We start from the raw sequence: 18,849 nt of genomic DNA, 5'->3' as shown, positions 1-18,849 counted from the left end.
ACGCAGGCTTAAGGCTTATTGCCAATCATTTTACACGTGCAGCCTTTGGACCGGCTATACGCAGAGGGCATACAACGCGCTGCGAGTGTAATATAATGACGCGTTTGGGGTAGTGATGGGGCTACCTAAGTTTTGTAGTGCATCCGGCATGTTTGCGGAGGCGCGCGTTGATGATTTTTACGCGATCATTAGAAAAAGATGCGCATCATTAATGAACAGGCTCCAGGCTAGCCCCAACACTGTCCTAAGCGCGTTGGCATGCAAGTGGGACTCCCCACTGCTGAGGCATTCGATAGGTTTGCATGCGCCTCTAGCTAGGTGCAACTTATTGTGAAAATAACTAACCTTACTAACACTAACTTATACTTATGGATGTAACGTGTCGGAAATAAATGATTATTATTATTTTCTTAGTGCGTATGTACATACATAACATTACCAAGAATATATTGAGAGTCATATTGTTATTTTTTTAAATTTTGCTCACAATAATTCTATAGGACTTAGGAGGTTATAAAAAGCGCGAATAGCCCTCTTCTGCAACACAAAGATAGTATTGATATCGGTAGCATTGCCCTAAAGAAATATACCATAGGACATAATACTATGAAAATAATAACAGTAAACTAGTCGCGTCGTGGCCGTATGACCAGCGTTAGCAACTTGAAGTGGACTGACTATCGTACCAGGGGCGTAAAATTATCGTACATGGATCGAAATTATCGTATTTTTTAGGATAATGTCTATTATAGATAAATAAATCATATAAATTGTAATCCAAGTCTGATTCAGTCAGTTGACTGCTCGTACTATCTACTTTGCATGTAGAACTCATTCTTCATTGCACAGATAAAAAATAATTAATAGGTTAGTAAGTTACAGAAAATATACAGCCACTGAAAAAATGTATTTGATAAATATACCTACTTGCCAATGATAACAATCACTCCGAGTGTGTAATAAAAATTTTGCTGCTCTAGAAAATTACTTCTTTCTTCACTTAATTTGAATAATTCCGTTTGTCAGAGCGAATACAGACATATAATCATAATAATATAACGAAATAACTGCCAACTTTTCTACACAAAATATACGATACATATGAAGTGTGAACATAATTTTTTTTTTTTTTTTTGCGCCCAAGCAAGGGAATGGGCTACCCTCCGGGATAACGACGGGAGGGAGGTGGTGAATGCTCATGCATACCAACGCAGCCTAAGTCTGCGTTGGTTATGTGGGACTCACGTGAAACCTAGGTGCCTACCCACTAAACACCACCTGCAGTTGGCTTTGGGCAGGTGCCCTCTAAGCCTACATCGAAGGCGACCTTCTCATGGGGAGAGAGAGGCGCAAGCGGCACTCCCTATGGAGTTTCCGCTGGGATATTGCACAGAGGGTGCTATCTAATTGGGACTAGTCACATCAGAAGGATGATCACAAAATAGAGGTGAGTGCGTCTGATTGTCCCCGGATGCCAAGAGGCGTTCCAGGTCAGACGAGAGTTTGTTAGGGGGATCGGAGAGGGCGTGTCTGGGCCTCCTGACTTGATGACGTGAAGGAGGGGAGGCGGTATAATCCGCTGCCTCCTTAATCAAGGGATTTGGGTGATTGTCTGAGGACTTAAAGAAAGTTTCAGACAAGCACTTAAGGTGTTGTTGGATGGTGGGGAGCTCTAAGTCCCGGTGAAGGTCTGCGTTTCTAACACACCAGTGGGCATTGACAGCCTTACGGCAGAAAATGGATTGAACTGTTTGTAATTTGTCTATAATATTGGGTTTCGCATGAGCGAAAACTGGAGCGGCGTAAGTCAAAACCGGTCGAATGCAAACCTTGAAGAGTGTTCGCTTGTTCCTAAAAGACATTTTACTGTGCCTACCTAACATACTGTTTAGGCGGTACAGATAGAAGCGGGCGGTTCCGGTCACCTTCTTGACGTGAGGCCTGAAGGTGAGTTGGGAGTCGAGGGTCACACCCAAGTACTAGGTTGTGGACCTGAAGGGGGTGAACATAATCGAAATATCGAACTTATATTCTCTTGTTCGCATTGGTAGATGCTATACTAACCAATAAGAAAGCGTGTACAGCAGGCGCTGGATAAAGTTACAGTATCGGCAGTGGTGAAACTTAGTAGAGCGGATCGTAAGGACCAATAGGAATAGAGAACTTGTATTTCCCGGTATTTTCCCAAGATTTTATTGGACAAAATAAAATCATGCTACTGCGATTTAGACTATCAACGCATGAGTGAAATAATATAAATTCTCAAATTTTGCATCATGATAGAAATTATCGTACAATCTGCGTACGATAATAATATGCTATCGTACATCGTACGTAGGCACAAAATTATCGTATGTGTACGATAATTATCGTACGGTTCCGAACGCTAGATACGGCCCGTATCTACGTCAGTCAATTGTCTAATCTTTTTAACCACGTATGCTGCAGAACTAAGTCTATTAGCCAACCCTTCAATATGTACAAATACCCCATTGTATTTTGGAATCCAGAGTAGTGCCAAGAAATACAGCAGATTCCACCGGTTTTATCATCTCTCCATTTAATAAAACACTCGCATCTATATTTTTGACATCTGGTTATTAGCGCTAAACCGGTACAAACAATACTACCTTACTTTTTTTTCTATAAGGTTAGGAAGATTATTTAAGTAGATAAGAAAGAGGAACAGTCTAAGAATAGATCTTTGTGGTACCCCCATACTGAAAGGAGATACCAGGGGATCTCCTGCCAGTCACGTCGACACTCTGAATACTATTGTTGAAATTTGTAATCAGAAGATTGAGCGCAGTTCCTTTTATGCCATAGTGATGTAGTTTCCTGACCAGCGTTGAATGTTGAACACAATCAAAGGCCTTCGATAAAAAAAAAGAAGTAAAGCTTGCAACACTAGTATTCAGTCAGTGATGCATAAGTTTTTTGTCGCGCAGTTTTAAAACTACCTGAATTTAAAAGCAGTGCAGCAACATCGAGATTTTTAAGAATAAATTACCATATGTTTCACAAATTCAACTCTCGAAGCTCATTTCAGTATGGATTTTAGAATGGACTTACTAAAATCAATGCAATGTAGCTTTTCGATCGAACGTTCTAGAATTGTTCGACAAGGACTGATGTCTGGAAAGTGATGAGAGATCTAGCATTCTAGAGTTACGTATGTATCAAAATAGAACATCGTTTAGGCCTTGAAAGTTCTCGAATTTTGATCCCAGGCGTATATATAAGCTGGCTGGAACGCGGCCCGGCAGTTAAGTTTGAAGTGCCAATACCAATACCAAGAGGATAATTTCAAAGCGATAAAAGTGCAAATATTGTGAAAAGTGCGTAATTTTTGAGTGTATTCAAATCCCTCTTGTATTTTTCTTTAATAAATCCTTAGAGTTCTACGACTTCTCTATCGACGAACCCCTAGCTCGTAACTTGTGTATACCCCACTATCGTTCTCCCTTCAACATCTCCACAATATCTATTTCTCCACGTAAGTACATACTCTAAATGTTTAGACATTCCTTATCAAAAACTTATGCCGTAAGAAATAATTCTATGTTATTGTATAAAATTCACTGCTTTATTTGTTTTGCATTGAAAAGAGTTATAAAATTTTATACGTACTTAATAATAAACGCCTGAATTTCTATACTATTATGTTTTGTACCTACTTGGCTCAAATCAAAAGTAGTGACAGTCTTATCTGTATAATTAAATGGTTCTAAAAAAATACCTGTCAAGTATTAGCAAAGCCCTATAAGGTAGGTACATATTAATAATAATAATAGATTTGTTTATTCTCTCACAAAAAGTACTTAAAAACAAGAGGCAGGTATTTATGATAAACAAAATTACAAAAATTATATACTTAAGAGTTTCAATGATGATGATGAGGTTCAAATCACTGACTGACCGATAGACGATAATTTTTTTTATAAGAGGGGCACATGCACAGGCTCACGTGATGGGAAGTGGTGAGGGAACCGTCCATGGACGAGAGTCAAGATCTCTTGATCGTATCTACGTTACCGGCCTTATTAATTACCTTGAAGGTCCCTAAGTCATATCGGTTTGGGAAAACTGCAGCCTGATTCCACAAAGTGGCTGTGCGAGGTAAAAAGTTCCCTGCAAAACGCGTGGTAGTAGAATGCCAGTACGGCCGGTGTATGAAGCATACCCTGTGCTGTCGTCTACATGCTGCTGATTTACAGATTCAGATTATCATTGATATGGAGAAGGAACAGTGTAGGGAATAGAACGCAGCCTTGCGGGACACCAGCATTTACGTGTTTTAAGTCAGAGTATGCATCGTCGATAACAATCGTGATGCTCCGATCGGCCAATAAGCTATTAAATCATTTGCATAACCTCTCGGAATGTGCATAAGATGACAGTTTCTAGACTATAAGAACTTTGTGCTTCACTCGATTGAAGGCTTTCGCAATGTCCATCTGGAAGAATTGTACTGTCATCTGGATTGTAAACATCGTTTAGTGAAGCTCCGTGCAATTTATAATTTAAAATAGTTAAAATCGAATATTAGAAGTAAAATTTGAATACACATATAAAATAACAATTTATTAAACGTGTTTAATAAGTTTTTTTTTAAGAAATAGTTAATATTTTCGTTACATTTACGAAATCAAAATTATAAGTGTATGATGTGTTCGCAGCAAAAATATTGACCTAGTTCGATCCAGCAGTCTTTTAGTGTTTTGTAAATTCAAAATAGTGTAAATTAAATACTTTTCTCTGTGAAAGTATAAGAAGATAAGTACTAAAAAAGTGTTATATACTATTTATTATTTACAAACCAAAAGTGCCTATTGTGGGTTGTAACTTGTAGGTAGTTAAAAAACTTGACGAAAATATGAAAGACGTGTTGTTCGTTCTGCTCGAATACTAAACGCCTTTTACAGTCTTGACGTCACTGGCCCAGTGGCACACTGCATTACTAGAGAGTTATAAATCAACACTGCATCGAACCGAGTTCGAATCCCATCCTCATAGATCAAATATTTTTAATTTAATTTAATTGTTATCACTGTTAATTTAATATATTTTGTTTTTATTACATTATGGCAAATAACTGTAATGCGTGCAATAGCAAAATTATGTCACTTGAGTATTTCGAATGTGCCTCATGTGGTAAACTCTATGATCTAGAATGTCTCAAAGTCAATAGCAAACAGTTTCACACCTTTTCTCAAGAATTTAAGGACACTTGGATCTGCCCTGGGTGTGTATGTACAAGACCGAAAACTGATAATTCCACAACACCTATACGAAGCAATTTGAACTCGAACGAACAAGGAAATATAAACTTAATACGGGGAAGCCGAGGCAGTAAGGCTGAAGAGAAGTCAGAGCTAGCATCTGTTTTAACCGAAATCAGACTTCTGAGACAAGAGTTACAAGCATTGAAGCAGCAAAACAGTGAGATATTCCAGGATTTAAAAACAGTTAATTGTGAACTACATTCGGTTACCATCAAACTCGAACAGTATGACAGGAAATTTTTGACTCAACAGACAGAGATCACAAACCTCAAAGGGTCTCTCCAGCGTATTGAGTCAACAATAAATAACTACGAACAAAGTCTTTTAAAAAACGAAATAGAAATTGTTGGTGTTGAACAGAAAAATGAGAGCATAACTCATATAGCCATGCTTAAATCCAAAAAACTCGGAGTATCACTTAGCGAAAATGATGTCGACTACGTAGAAAGAGCTGGCCCAAAAGCCTCGCAAATGTCTAAATCGCGATCTTCTCCAGTTACGCGCCAAATTGTTATTCGCCTTGTTCGACGATCCAAAAGGGACGAAATACTACAGGCAGCAAAGCTAAGACGTAATCTTACATCGGAAGGAATAACTGCTGAACAACCATCAAACATATTATATATTAACGAACGCCTTACGAAATTTAATCGGCAATTATTTCGTGAAGCACGTCAACAAGCTAAGGAACATAACTTTAATTTCTGTTGGGTCCGAAACGGAACTATATATGTTCGTAAAGCTGAAAAACTCCGTTACGTCACCATCAAGTCTGGCGAAGATCTGCAAAATTGTTTCAAAATTAAGGAAACACAACAAAACATTTCAAACATTCAAGAAAATACATCTTAAGAGTTCTATTTTGTTACATTTCATAAGTGTTGGTTTCACCACCTTGAGGTTATATAATTGTTATAGATACAATCTGTTCTCAATCATATTCAAAGTATCACAACAACGTTCACAACACACACACACCCTACGCACACAAAAAAAATTATCTTATACACGCATTATCTTATACTTATTCACAAGCATTCACTATCCAACACAGCTCTTATAAAATTCAAAACGTAATTAAAAGAACCCGTAATTATTCGTTGTCAGACAACTTATGTATCTCTCACTTCAGCAATTTAATAAATATAATTGTCTCTTGTCTTCAACCAACAACCCCAAAATACCAAAGAATATATTATATTTACCACAACTCAAATGGCTACTAACATGATAAGTGAAATTGATAACATCTTGAATATAACGTGCCATAAGGTTCAAGACATAGAATCGTGTAACGCTCTGCTTCAGTTGGGAAAATATAATTTTAAAATTTTAGCATTTAATATTCCAAGTCTAAATAAAAAATTTGACCTATTCAGAGCAAATCTGCAACGTTTTGTTGTAACTTACGATGTGATTATTTTGACGGAATGTTGGCTTGATGATTATTTAATAGTCATGCAGTTAGATGGATATGATTCTTTTAGAACTTATCGAGCTATAAACCAGTGTAGTGGTGTTGTCGTTTATGTCCTAAACGGAATTTCAGTGTCTGTATGTGAGCCTGAACTGAATGACGCAATTTGTTTACAAATTGATATTTACAAAGGTCCAAAAATCATAGCTATTTACAGATCCCCATCAGTGAAGGACACCACGAATTTTTTAGACGGCCTGGAAAGCCTCCTTACGAAGGAATCCTCAATAAGCAGCACTAATAATTACTCGTGACATGAATATAGATGTATGTCCTACAAGTGTGGACCCACGACGTCACGAATACCTGTGCCTGATGGCCGAGTTTGGTTTGTTGCCTGTATTTTTAAAACCAACTCACGGCAAAACTTGTTTGGACCACTCTTTCATAAAGAACAACATATCAGCAGAGGGTTTCATTTGCAGCGCGGATCTGACTGATCACCATACGACGATTACGTGTTTAAACACTAAATACCCGGTTGGTCACAAACACTGTAGAACTGTGACAAAAACTGACTATGACGCAGTCACGCGCGATCTACAAAATACTGACTGGACGGCAGTGTATGATACTATGGACGTCTCAAGGTCAGTAGAAATTTTCTCACATACAATTAATACAATTATATCTAGACACAGATCAGAGGTCACGCTCAGTAGGAATAAATTTAACATTAAACCCTGGATTACGCCTGGATTATTAATTAATAATCCGATGTATTCGAAATAATCCAAGCGATGAAATTAAAAAGGTAATTTATATAAAATATAGAAACTTCTGTAATAATCTACTACATCGACTAAAGTACAATAATTACGAACGCTCACTTTTGACAGAAAGTAAATGATAAAAAGAAGCTATGGAAGGTGATTGGAGATATTACTCATCATAAACGCTCACAGCAGAATGCTGAAGAATTAATTAAAACGTCTGATGAAGTAGAACATTGTTTAAAGTTGCATAACGATTATTTTGCATCTGTGGGTAGACAACTTACTAAGACAATTCTTGACAACATCAAAAAAACTGAGGAAAATTTAGCATCCGAAATAAAACATATAAACACTCCAATAAGATAATTTTTCATGAAACCAGCTGACGAGACTGAAATAAAACACTGGTTAAACGATCTATGAGTAGATAGTGCTTCAGGAATAGACCAAATAGGAGCAGTAGTACTTAAGCAAATCTCGGACCATATTACTTTACCGCTGACTCATATAATAAACTTGAGTATCACTACTGGAGTCTTTCCTGAAGCTAGCAATGGTAATTCCAATATATAAATCTGGATCAAAAGAAGTACCTGGAAACTATAGACTAATCTCATTGCTCAGTGTAGTATCAAAAGTTTTGGAAAAGGTAGTCAATTCCCGACTCACTTCTTATCTTGAATCTAAGGGCCTACTCTGTGATCGTCAATTTGGTTTTCGTCGAAGAAAATCCGCAGAGGATGCATGTTTACTGGTAACAGAATTGATCTCACGGTACATGGACAGTGGACATCGATCTATTGGGGTATTCTTGGATCTGTCTAAGGCATTTGATACTGTCTCAATTCCAATACTTTTGAAGCGACTGGAATGTATGGGCATCAGAGGCCTTCCTTTGAAGTGGTTTGCTAGTTATCTAACTGGCAGGAAACAGTGTCTGCGTGTAGGTAAACACATTAGTGAATTGCAAGAGGTCACAGTGGGTGTTCCACAAGGCTCTATCTTAGGCCCAACCCTGTTTTCAATTTACATGAACTCCCTACATAAATTGAACATTGAAAACGCGGATATCGTTTGTTATGCTGACGACACCGTAATATTATTTAAAGGTAAGTCATGGGAAGAAGCAAAACACATGTCGGAAAAAGGCCTCTCCGTAGTAGCTAACTGGTTAGATAATAACCTCCTGACTCTTAACCCCGGGAAAACGAATTACCTGTCGTTTCACATAACAAAAGGTAGTGCTCCAACCGACTGCGAATTCATTCAAATACATAGATGTGATAAAGCAGCAGAAGCACCATGCTTTTGTCCAAAGATACAGAGGACGACAGAATTACGGTACCTGGGAGTCCAATTGGATGAAAGACTAACCTTCTTGCCGCACATCTTACCCTTATCTGGAAGAGTTAGAAAACTCATGAATATCATAAGGCTACTCAGGAACTCAGCTGACTGCCAATTGCTTAAATCAATCTATATTGCACTATGTCAATCAATCATTATGTATTGCATAACAGTCTGGGGAGGAGCTGCAAAATCTCATCTAATAATATAAGAGAGAGCTCAACGAGCCTTTCTAAAAGTCATGTGCAGGAAGCCACGACGACACCCTACGGACAGTTTGTATACGGAATGCGGCGTGTTAAGAGTTCGACAATTATTCATATTGGCTAGTGTAATGAAGGAGCACAAAAATGTTCTCAATACTCCGGGTTTTGCCACTAACAAAATGAAACGCACGTTAAATAACTCGCCCAAGAATTAATACCAAGTTTTTGGAACGACTGGCACCTTATATATCTAAATATTTATATAATTTTATGCATAAACATGTTGGCATATTTTTGACTTAAGTACAAAAAATATGAAAATAAAAATCAGTAAATACCTAGGAGAATTAGATTATGAAAACACTGAAAATATTTTGATCGCTTGTATTTAATTTTACACACGCATACACATAAACACACACACACACACACATGTTGTTACATTAATTTTATTTTACTTTCTTTTAAATTTAGTATTGATAAATTTGTAGTTTTTTTAATTAAATTATTATTTTACAGTTGTATATAGTGTCTTCAAAATTTGTAATAGTAATACCAATGATGACAATCAAGATAATGGTTTACTTAATCATATCTTTATTTGATCCCACGATACAGTCTCCGACTAGTGTGGTGATTCAATGGCAATAATAATTTAGTCATACTTATATATAAGCTTGTAAAATATTTAAAGTTAATGTAATTTATGTAAAAAGATCAATTTAAATAAATTATTCTTATTCTTATTCCAGGATACAAGATCACCAACTGAGGCTGATGATCTATGGAACGTACTTAGACTTTGCTCAGACTTCACTCACGTAAAACTTAGCTGAGTGTAGGCTTATCATAAATTTTGATTTCTGTTTTATTTTTCGTTGACAGATTAAGTTGTGCTGAGTTGAATCTGAGGCAGCCTAAAGTCAAGTTCGCGTTATATCACACAGAGCTAAGTATTACGTAAGTGAAGTATGAGCAAAGTCTAAGTACGCTCTCTAGATCTCAGCCTTAGTAATAGCACAGAGTAGGGATAGATACTTACGTATAAAGTTATAGTGTGGTAATAAGATTCTCATTCTTTACCCTTCGGCTAGGAGTGATTAACAGTTACCTTGATTTCAGGTACACCACGAGATAACCTTTTGTAAGTTACGACCTGAACTGAAATTAAATCACAGTTAACTCATTCATTTAAGACTTTTAACAGTTGATTATTATACATTTTTAATACTAGAGAACTACGAAAATGAATGCGGTATTATGTTTAACTACAATATTAATTCATTTGTCAAACTCTTACTATTCTGATGAAGCAAACACATACGGGTACAGACGACAGTTTAAAAATTCAAGCGAAGTTATTTCAAACTTCAATGAGACAGGTCAGTCCCAATAAAACAAATCAAAATCAAAAGATATTTATTCATGTAGGCCAAAAGTGGATCCTAGGGATGTCTTGTTGCTATTTAATACATTGAGAAAGTTGAGTTTTAATAAGAAACATGGCAAGAAACTCATTGCCACTCTCTTAAGCCATAGTTTATACCTTTATTATTCAACAAATATTTGAAAAAATTTAAAAGTGATGCAATTAACTCGCAAAACTTGAAAAATACTTAAGTGAAAAATAAAAAATGTAACTTAATCATAAAAAAAACCTGAGTCGATGTGTGTGAATGGATTAATTCACACACACACAATAAAATATGAGGGTACTAGCAAACATTTAAAGAATTTTATCTACAGCCATGCTTTAAATCCTCTCCTAAAGATTCTGAAACAGTTAGCTTATTGCCAACATTAAAAACCCCCAATATTCTACTATCCTCTACATCATCCAAATGAGTGTTGTAATGTTGTACTGAATTTCATAACAACACTCCTATGTTTTTTTTTCGATCCCTTCATGCGCAGAGTTTCAACAGACAGCCACATTCTTATTGCTTGATGCGTGGTATCTGTATGAATTTCAAAAAAGGAACACTTTCGTTTACGCGCGTCCTACACTACCAGAACGTCGCACGCCGTAAAAGAAAAAGATAAGCCCACATTCGTATTTTAATACCCCTTATTACACAACAGTTGCATAAATAACTATAAATTAAATATAGCGATAAATTCAATAACAAAAGCAAGGTGAGGTATGACAGGACCAATCAACCAACACAAGTAGCGCCCGTTCACGAGCCTGACGCATGGACTACAATCGCCACAATACAAATAATATAATTAAGTATAGAAGAAAGGCAACGTCATTGAAGAAAGGGATAAAATATAGAAGACGGAGCGCGCTAGGGTATATACAAAAAGTAGAATAAAAAGTAAATATCTGTTTAGATTTTTATTGTATGTGTATTGTTTAAGTTTGGGAATGAAACATGTTTTTAAGGGATTATTTATTTCATAATTATATTAAAAATTTGTAATAAAAAATATTTGTGTCTACTGCCACAACATTTAAATATTCAGTTGTTAAATTTTATTATTATTCATTATGAGCTGTCTATTTGAAAACTAGTGCCATCTGGAGATTGGCCCCGAAAATAATTATTATAAGGTCCAAATTATAAAATTCATTTTTAATGTTGTGACGCAATTAAACAACTAACTCTACTTTTTAATGTAGGTATTACAATTTTTTACCATGTTGAAATTGCGTGTAGTAGTAGTATAACTAACTAGTTATTTAGTTTAGTCACAACATAGAACATAAAGGATAGATTTAGTAGTGCAAATATGCAAAATGCAACACGAGAGCTACATACATGCGCAAACGCTAGAACTAGCCGCCATTTTATGACCAGTGGGCAGTGACACAATTAATGAAAAGTTGAAGGGTTTCAAGGCGAGTGACAGCTGACAAAACTTTCATTTTCGGGCCAACTAACAGATGGCACTACAGTCTTCTGAAAACGCCACTTTAAGGCGTCTGTCCCACCCCTGTTTACCTCGCACAGCGACCAGTCTCGGCGGCATACGGCCGGCGTGGCACTCAATAGCATTAATATATGTACCTATACCTGAAACTCAATATTTTTGTCTTCCCAAGATTGCTTAGCGGCCGTGTAAATGGAGTGTATTTTATGTGCGTGGGTCGAATCGGGCGTTCTAGTATGAACTATGAAGTTAAAGTACTATTCTATTACTATATTGTGCCATCGCTTTCCTCGACTATACTTAAGGGAAAGTCGTTACCTTCGCCCTACAACAGCGCTTCAAATAAATTGATATTATCTGTGCATATTACAGTATATGGTATTGCATGGCATATGTAATTGAAATAGGGTATAGTGCAATAAGATGATACTGTTAACAATTTCTACGAGATTGTAATTTATAAGCGAATAAATAATTACAAGAAAAGAATCTAAAACTGCTGAAAAAAGATAGATAATTAAAGAAAATAATTTATATTTTAATAATAAAAAATACATAATAGTTTTACAAATTAAAGACTTAGCAATTTATGGTATTTTTTATAAAGAGCTTAGTTAATATTTTATGAAATATTACAACGGCTATCGTTTTTTGCCCACACATAATTATTTGATAATTATCACATAGTAGCTTAGATAATATTTTATACGTCTAGATAGACTGTGATAAGCGAAAAACCTCTATTTTAAGCAACACACGCATACTAAAACAAGTTGACTAACACGTCGCGATTGTAAGACGTAGCTCTCATGAACACTAGTAATATACCTCGCCTGTTGTCATGCGTTGCCTAACAGCAAGAGGCTCTACCTCGACGTATAAATTATCTAAGACTTAATCATACTTTCCAAGAAAGTGTATTTAGTATAAAAAGGGTTTTTGGTTTTTTAGTATTTTTGAAACTTTTGAATTACGAAGAAGGAAGCGATCGTGTTACAGAGGATAAATACCGCTGGATAGCGAAAGTGATTCATTCCCGAACGGAATTGTTCCCGTACGCCTGTACTGCTTCCTGTATCGATAAAGAGATATTTATAACAGCTGGCCGCTGCGTTGTCGAGTACGTGACTTATTATTTGCCGGGAATAAGATTTAGATTTAATAAATTTATAACGATTCATAAATCTCGCTTAAACAAACAACCAAATTCTAGCAAATAAAACACATATTTATATATAGGTAAATAAAAGTTAGAAAACAGAACTAAAAAGTAGGAAATAATGCGTTTTGTTGTAAAAAAAAAGCGTGAGGTGCGTGAAATCACTTTGCTATAAATGTTTTAAATTCACAAATACTTATTCTAAACTATATGCGGACAAACTGGTTCTCAAACTTGCCGCAATCCTTACTGAGGTGTCCTTTACTGGAAATGGAGTTGGAAAAACGGGAGACTTTAATGGTATACTGATTGATCCGATTTGGGATCTGACAATGTCTGTGGAACCTACGGAGAGTGCCCCTAAGTTGGAAAACCTGTCAACTTTGGAAACCTTGCCTTCGTTTTCCTATCGGAGGTTTGCGGATTAATAGAATGTGCGAAAACCATCCTGAATAAATGCTACATCTGCAAGTTACATCCACTCGATAGTTGGCTCCGCAATAGACTTGAACGGAACATGCTCAAGACTTGTAGACAACTGGCGGACTATACTGAATAGTGAATACTCTGGGAGACATAAACAGAATTTTCGAAAGGATCCTGGACATGCAGAGATTGAAGGCAAAGAATGCGCTGAAGAACTTGCAAGAATTGGTGCCACAAGCACTTAATATGGCTCTGAACCCTTCTGCAAAGTCTTGTTAAATCATCTCTTGACACATCATGTGTAAGAGTGTATTATTAAACTTTCGAGCACTACTTCAGATTTTATACATTCCACAACCCTAATCAAAACCTTCAACAAAAAGGCTGCCCATGAGGCAATGGTGCTAAGTAAAGAAAACTTACGCATTAAGTTAATGCATAACCATAGCATCTCTTTGGGAAGACCAACTCTTCAACCACTTGACATACGTCAGCTCACTGACAGACATACAATAAGAATCATGAAAAGGATCAATTTTAGCAGTGAGCTATTATTAACAGTGGCTATCATAATGGAGCATATTTGTCAAGCTGCTTTATCAACCGTAACCAAACGGAAAATAATTTCCGTTAACATGACGCCACATAAATAATATAGGAAAAATACCTCAAAATGTAAATAACCCCCTCCGCCAGTTGCAATAATTCAAAATCTATACTCAAGGTATTGATGTATTTGATTGTTTACCTGTCGGGGTATAGGTATAGTTAAAAAATTAAGTTTTGCATAACGTAAAAAAACTACATGTTATAACCAAAATATTATGTTTATTGCTTTCAAAGTACTCTTTTTAAAATTTTAAACATTATTTAATGCGACCGAAGCATTTTTTAAAACAGGAGGACCACAGATCTGAAGGCATGTTTTGTACGTGCTGATTGAACGCTATCACTGCCACTTCGGAATTGGTGGAAGTGAAACCTCTTATCGAATCTTTGATTTTGGGGAAAACACAGAAATCACAGGGTGCTAGGTCGGGGCTATGTGCAGAATGGGTGACGAGTTGTACTTTTTTGGGTAGCTAAAAATGACTTAGATTTGTTGGCCGTGTGTGAAGAAGCGTTGTCATGATGTAGGAGAACGCAGCTTTTTGGTCGTCTTTCGCTAACTTTTTTTAACATCCTGGGTAAACAAATGGTAGAATACAACTCGGCATTAAGACTCTTTTGATCTTTAAGTTGAATTGTGCAGATGGGACCCGTATCTGAGAAAAATAATAAATCCTTTCGACTTAATTCCATTTTCGTTGCGTACGTTGCGTAGAACTTTGTTGTGTGATAAAAAACAATAGACAAATGATTTCTGGCCAATTGTTTTTCTTATTACTAAGAAGATTGCAACGTTTCAAAAAATATAACTTTCGAAATTCAAATAGTTCCGATTACCTAGAAGTGCAAAACTTTAATTGTGCCATTATGTATATCCACAACAGCATACGTTACTATTACGATAATTTTAATCATTACTATTGAAGTATATTTAAAAACTTATCCATGTCGATTATACTGGGATATGTTTTTGCGCCATTTTTTTCCTCCATTTGCGAAGCAGTGGTTACATCAAAAAGAAGTACTTTTTTACTTTCACCATCAATACGAAAGCCTTAGAACTACGTAAGAATATTCTTTTTGTAATTGTAGGTTAATAGTACAGTACACATCAATATATTACAACCAGCAACAACTCCCAGCCAAAGCTTTCGTGTTGCCGACGAATGAGTCCAAGCATGGCATAGACGATATCGGGTTTATAATTGTACACAAGGAATTTAAGGGAACCTGGTACACCATAGGATTATATGATGAGGAACGACCTGACGACAGATTTCGATGGTTTGTCACCATGAATTTCACTGAAACATACAAAGTTATTGGCTACGCATCAGAATCGGTAATTATTTTCTGTAAATGATAATCATAGTTAAGACAACTTAACTATGATTATCTTAAATGTAGGTGCCAATAAAGAAACGGAGGAAAATCTAAAATGGTGGCATATAATGATTGGCTCTCAATCGTAATATCACCTATCTGCCATCCCTGTTTCCTCTGTCAGTTCAACCGGTATTGCTGTCATTTTAGATTCGTTTCATTTTTGGCACGGGTGACATACGCAGTTTTGAATGTACCCACGTTCTTACCGTGTTGGAAACTGGACAAGGTGATTCATTATAGTTGTACGTGTTTGGAGTGACGCAACGAGCAAGACGTTCACGTGATCGTGAGTGATACACACATTACAATGCAGTGCCGCTCAGGATTCTTGATAAACTTAAAATATAAGGCACCGTGGTTGCGGTCGTTATCTTACCATATGTTACGTCTCATTGGCCCTTCAAACCGAAACACTCATAGTTATGGGCAATTGCGGCAGAATAGGGGACTTCTGTGGTGCCCATCACTAGATGGGATGCCTACTGAGGCATCATATTATGCTAATAAACCTCCTACTGGTTAGAAAGTTTCCCACGTGGAAGAAAGTTCCTTGAAAACCGCAATGTGAAGCAACAGCGCTGATCCAGAATCTAGTTTATGTCCTGTGGTGGTATATTGGACCTTTGCGGCAAGAATCAGTTCGAATAGATTTTTGGAATATTCTCCATAGAGAAAGTTGTTTTGATTCCCATTTATTAATACTCTATTCCCGAGAATATATCCAGTTAAGAGGGCTCAAACCCACATAAGAAATCATTGCAGAATTATTAGCAGTAGCGGAGCCTGGTGGTAAATGTTGCGAGAACGCAGGTGATCATTACTATTACCAACGCCCTTTAAGATGATGTCGGAAAAACTACCTGGGTGTAACAAACAAACGGAGACAAAGCTCCAAAAACAACATGGACAATATACTAGCGATTGCCAGGGGAGCTCGCACCAAGCTCCAATCAAACTTTCGGTTCAAGCTGCCAAGGAAAGGAAAGAAAAGATGATTTATAAAACCAACATACGTTCGAGACGGGCCGATACAGCAGCAGCATGTTGCCTGTTTCTTAGCTCTGGCAACAAGTTTAGAAAACTTATAAACTTTTGTTAGAAGACTAGTAACAAAAATGTTATACCGAGCTGGTGGCTCCAAACATATCTCGGTTACCACTTGGTAGAGAAAAGCGAAAATATACGGAATACAGGTAAGAGATGAGAGAATACATAAGAGAAAAAGAAAGGCAACAGAGTAGGGCAAGAACAATTGTTCTTGAATGAAACTTAGAAGTAAAAATACTAAAAAAAAATAAACAAGGCGGCGTTCGGTTATATACCAGTGATAGTTTAGTATCCAAAGACCCTATAGTAGCCCAATGTTTTCCACCACGGGAAGAGAAATAACTCGATTCGATTGGCTTTCGTTCCAGCGTTCGTATGTTGGCGAGTCAACACCTGAAGATATAAGCTATAAAGCCGAAACACGTATCCAAGTGATCTTGTAAAACTTAGCAAGATTATTATCAGAGCTGAGCGCGCACATTCAACACACAATTTTAAAACTATTTATTGCCCGCGCTTTTACATGTTGTATGCATTAACTGTTGTTTTTTTTTAATTATTAATTAGTTATTACTGTTTTCAGTTTTTAAAAGAACTTCGAAATGCAACAACCGAGTATTTTCTCGCAGAGCTGCCAATACAGTTTGACGTAAATCTTTGTAAATCTACATATAGTATGGTTGGATTCCGTGTTCCGTGTTTTCACGCTTGCAATTTGTTTGAATTTCTTGATGAAGATCCAAAGTGTGAAAAGACCCTTGCCGTAGAAGGAGCGGCAGTCATCAATGTTGACACCAATAAATTATTTGGAGTTGCTACATGGGGGGCAAGTTACAAACTTGACTTTCTACCGATAGGTTTTAGCGTAGCCAATTCTGAAAATTTCTTTTCTGATTTAGAATGTGCTAAAAAAATCAGGAATGATGTTAACGAAAATGTTAGTAAAGGGTTTTATCAGAAATTATGTGATGAAAAATAAAGATTTGTAATAATGGTTGTTTTTACCGCCAATATTACTAGACTTGTCAACTACATGATAAGTTTTTTTATACTTATTTATCGATTAAAGATGCATACGGGCCAGAAGCTCCACCAGAGCTCAAGAGTTGTTGGTGACAACCTGTGATGGTTTATAGTTCTTTTATCACTTGTGGAGCCGAACCCAGATATTTTTGTAATCTGTTTAACATTTTCGCCCAATAAAGTTTAACTCACTGTTTCAACTTATTTGAAAAATCATAAGGAGTGTCCCTGTGATTTTTTTCCGTAGAAGATGTATAGAGACGCCTGCAAAGATGGCGATGCGCCAGGGCATTGGATATAAAAACTTTTTTCGCGAAATTTTCTGTCTGACTGAATGGGCTGTTAAGAAAATTGTAGAATTTCCGAATTTGCAGGTAAGTACATCTAAGGTTTTTGCAAATTATACCTGAAGTAAACGAGAACTAAGTAACAGATCGTAAATAAATTATTGGTATTTTGAACTAATAATAGTCACAGATAACATAGTAGCAGCAAGATTAGTGTATGTGTAAAGTTGTAATTCGCTCGAATATTTGAAAATGGAGTTATTATATAACTCTTTAATTACGAAGTTGTGCTATTTGTAGCTTTGTTGGGGTTCAAATTTAAATACCTTTATACATTTAGGTCAAAAATTACACTTTTAAATTCAAATTAAAAACATTTTTTCATCAAAATAGGATTTAAAATTACCAAAAAATCAAAAAACTACCACCCATTCGAAATAGTATGCCTCAAACCTGAGAAGAATCTGCGCAAGAAACTCAGTGGGCTTATTTTTTAAGCCCTGGCAACATACAATGTCAAGACACTGCGGACCGACGAGAAGTTGGAGGAACTGGAGGAAGATTTGAGCAGATTACGATGGGATGTTGTCGGGTTATCTGAGTTCCAAAGACAGGGTGAGGACTCGATATTCCTAAATTCCAGACACATGCTCTACTTCCGGTAGGGCGACCAACTATCCCAGGGTGGTGTCCGTTTCCTTGTTCACTCTCGTCAACAACGGAACTGCGGTGGGGAGCGTAACGACTAGGGTAGCGTACCTAATACTCAGAATTGCTGAGCGGTATTTGTTGAAGATCAAACAGGTTTACGCTCCGACTTCGACACACTCAGATGAGGAGGTGGAGGCCATATATGAGGATATCTCAACAGCCATTCACACTCCAAAGACCCACTTCAACGTTGTCATGGGATACTTCAACGCACGACAGGGCAAACGTAGCAGTAATGGGTTGAGCGTGGGGCAATTAGGTTATGAAAATCGGAACGCCCGAGGGCAGATGCT

At 36.7% G+C, this 18,849-nt stretch overlaps 1 protein-coding gene across 5 annotated transcripts; it reads left to right on the top strand.

Annotated features, from left to right (window-relative positions):
- Window positions 1-3,603: 3,603 nt before the first annotated feature.
- LOC126976116 (uncharacterized) lies at window positions 3,604-17,727 on the top strand. Of its 5 annotated transcripts, XM_050824308.1 has the most exons (6): window positions 3,604-3,767; window positions 10,154-10,175; window positions 10,266-10,413; window positions 12,860-13,028; window positions 15,195-15,444; window positions 17,119-17,727. In XM_050824308.1, the coding sequence occupies exons 3-6, from the start codon at window positions 10,278-10,280 to the stop codon at window positions 17,512-17,514; spliced, it is 951 nt and encodes a 316-aa protein (XP_050680265.1). In that variant the 5' UTR covers window positions 3,604-3,767; window positions 10,154-10,175; window positions 10,266-10,277; the 3' UTR covers window positions 17,515-17,727. The 5 variants fall into 5 exon arrangements, 2 of the variants coding, with proteins under 2 accessions (XP_050680265.1, XP_050680266.1); XR_007731842.1 differs by lacking the exons at window positions 10,154-10,175; window positions 10,266-10,413; XR_007731841.1 differs by lacking the exons at window positions 10,266-10,413; window positions 12,860-13,028.
- Window positions 17,728-18,849: the final 1,122 nt, after the last annotated feature.

The sequence above is a fragment of the Leptidea sinapis genome, chromosome 39 (assembly GCF_905404315.1).
Source record: "Leptidea sinapis chromosome 39, ilLepSina1.1, whole genome shotgun sequence".
Classification (NCBI taxonomy): Eukaryota; Metazoa; Arthropoda; class Insecta; order Lepidoptera; family Pieridae; genus Leptidea; species Leptidea sinapis.
Note: the sequence above shows the minus strand (reverse complement) of the source record. Positions and strands in the feature narration are given on the sequence as shown.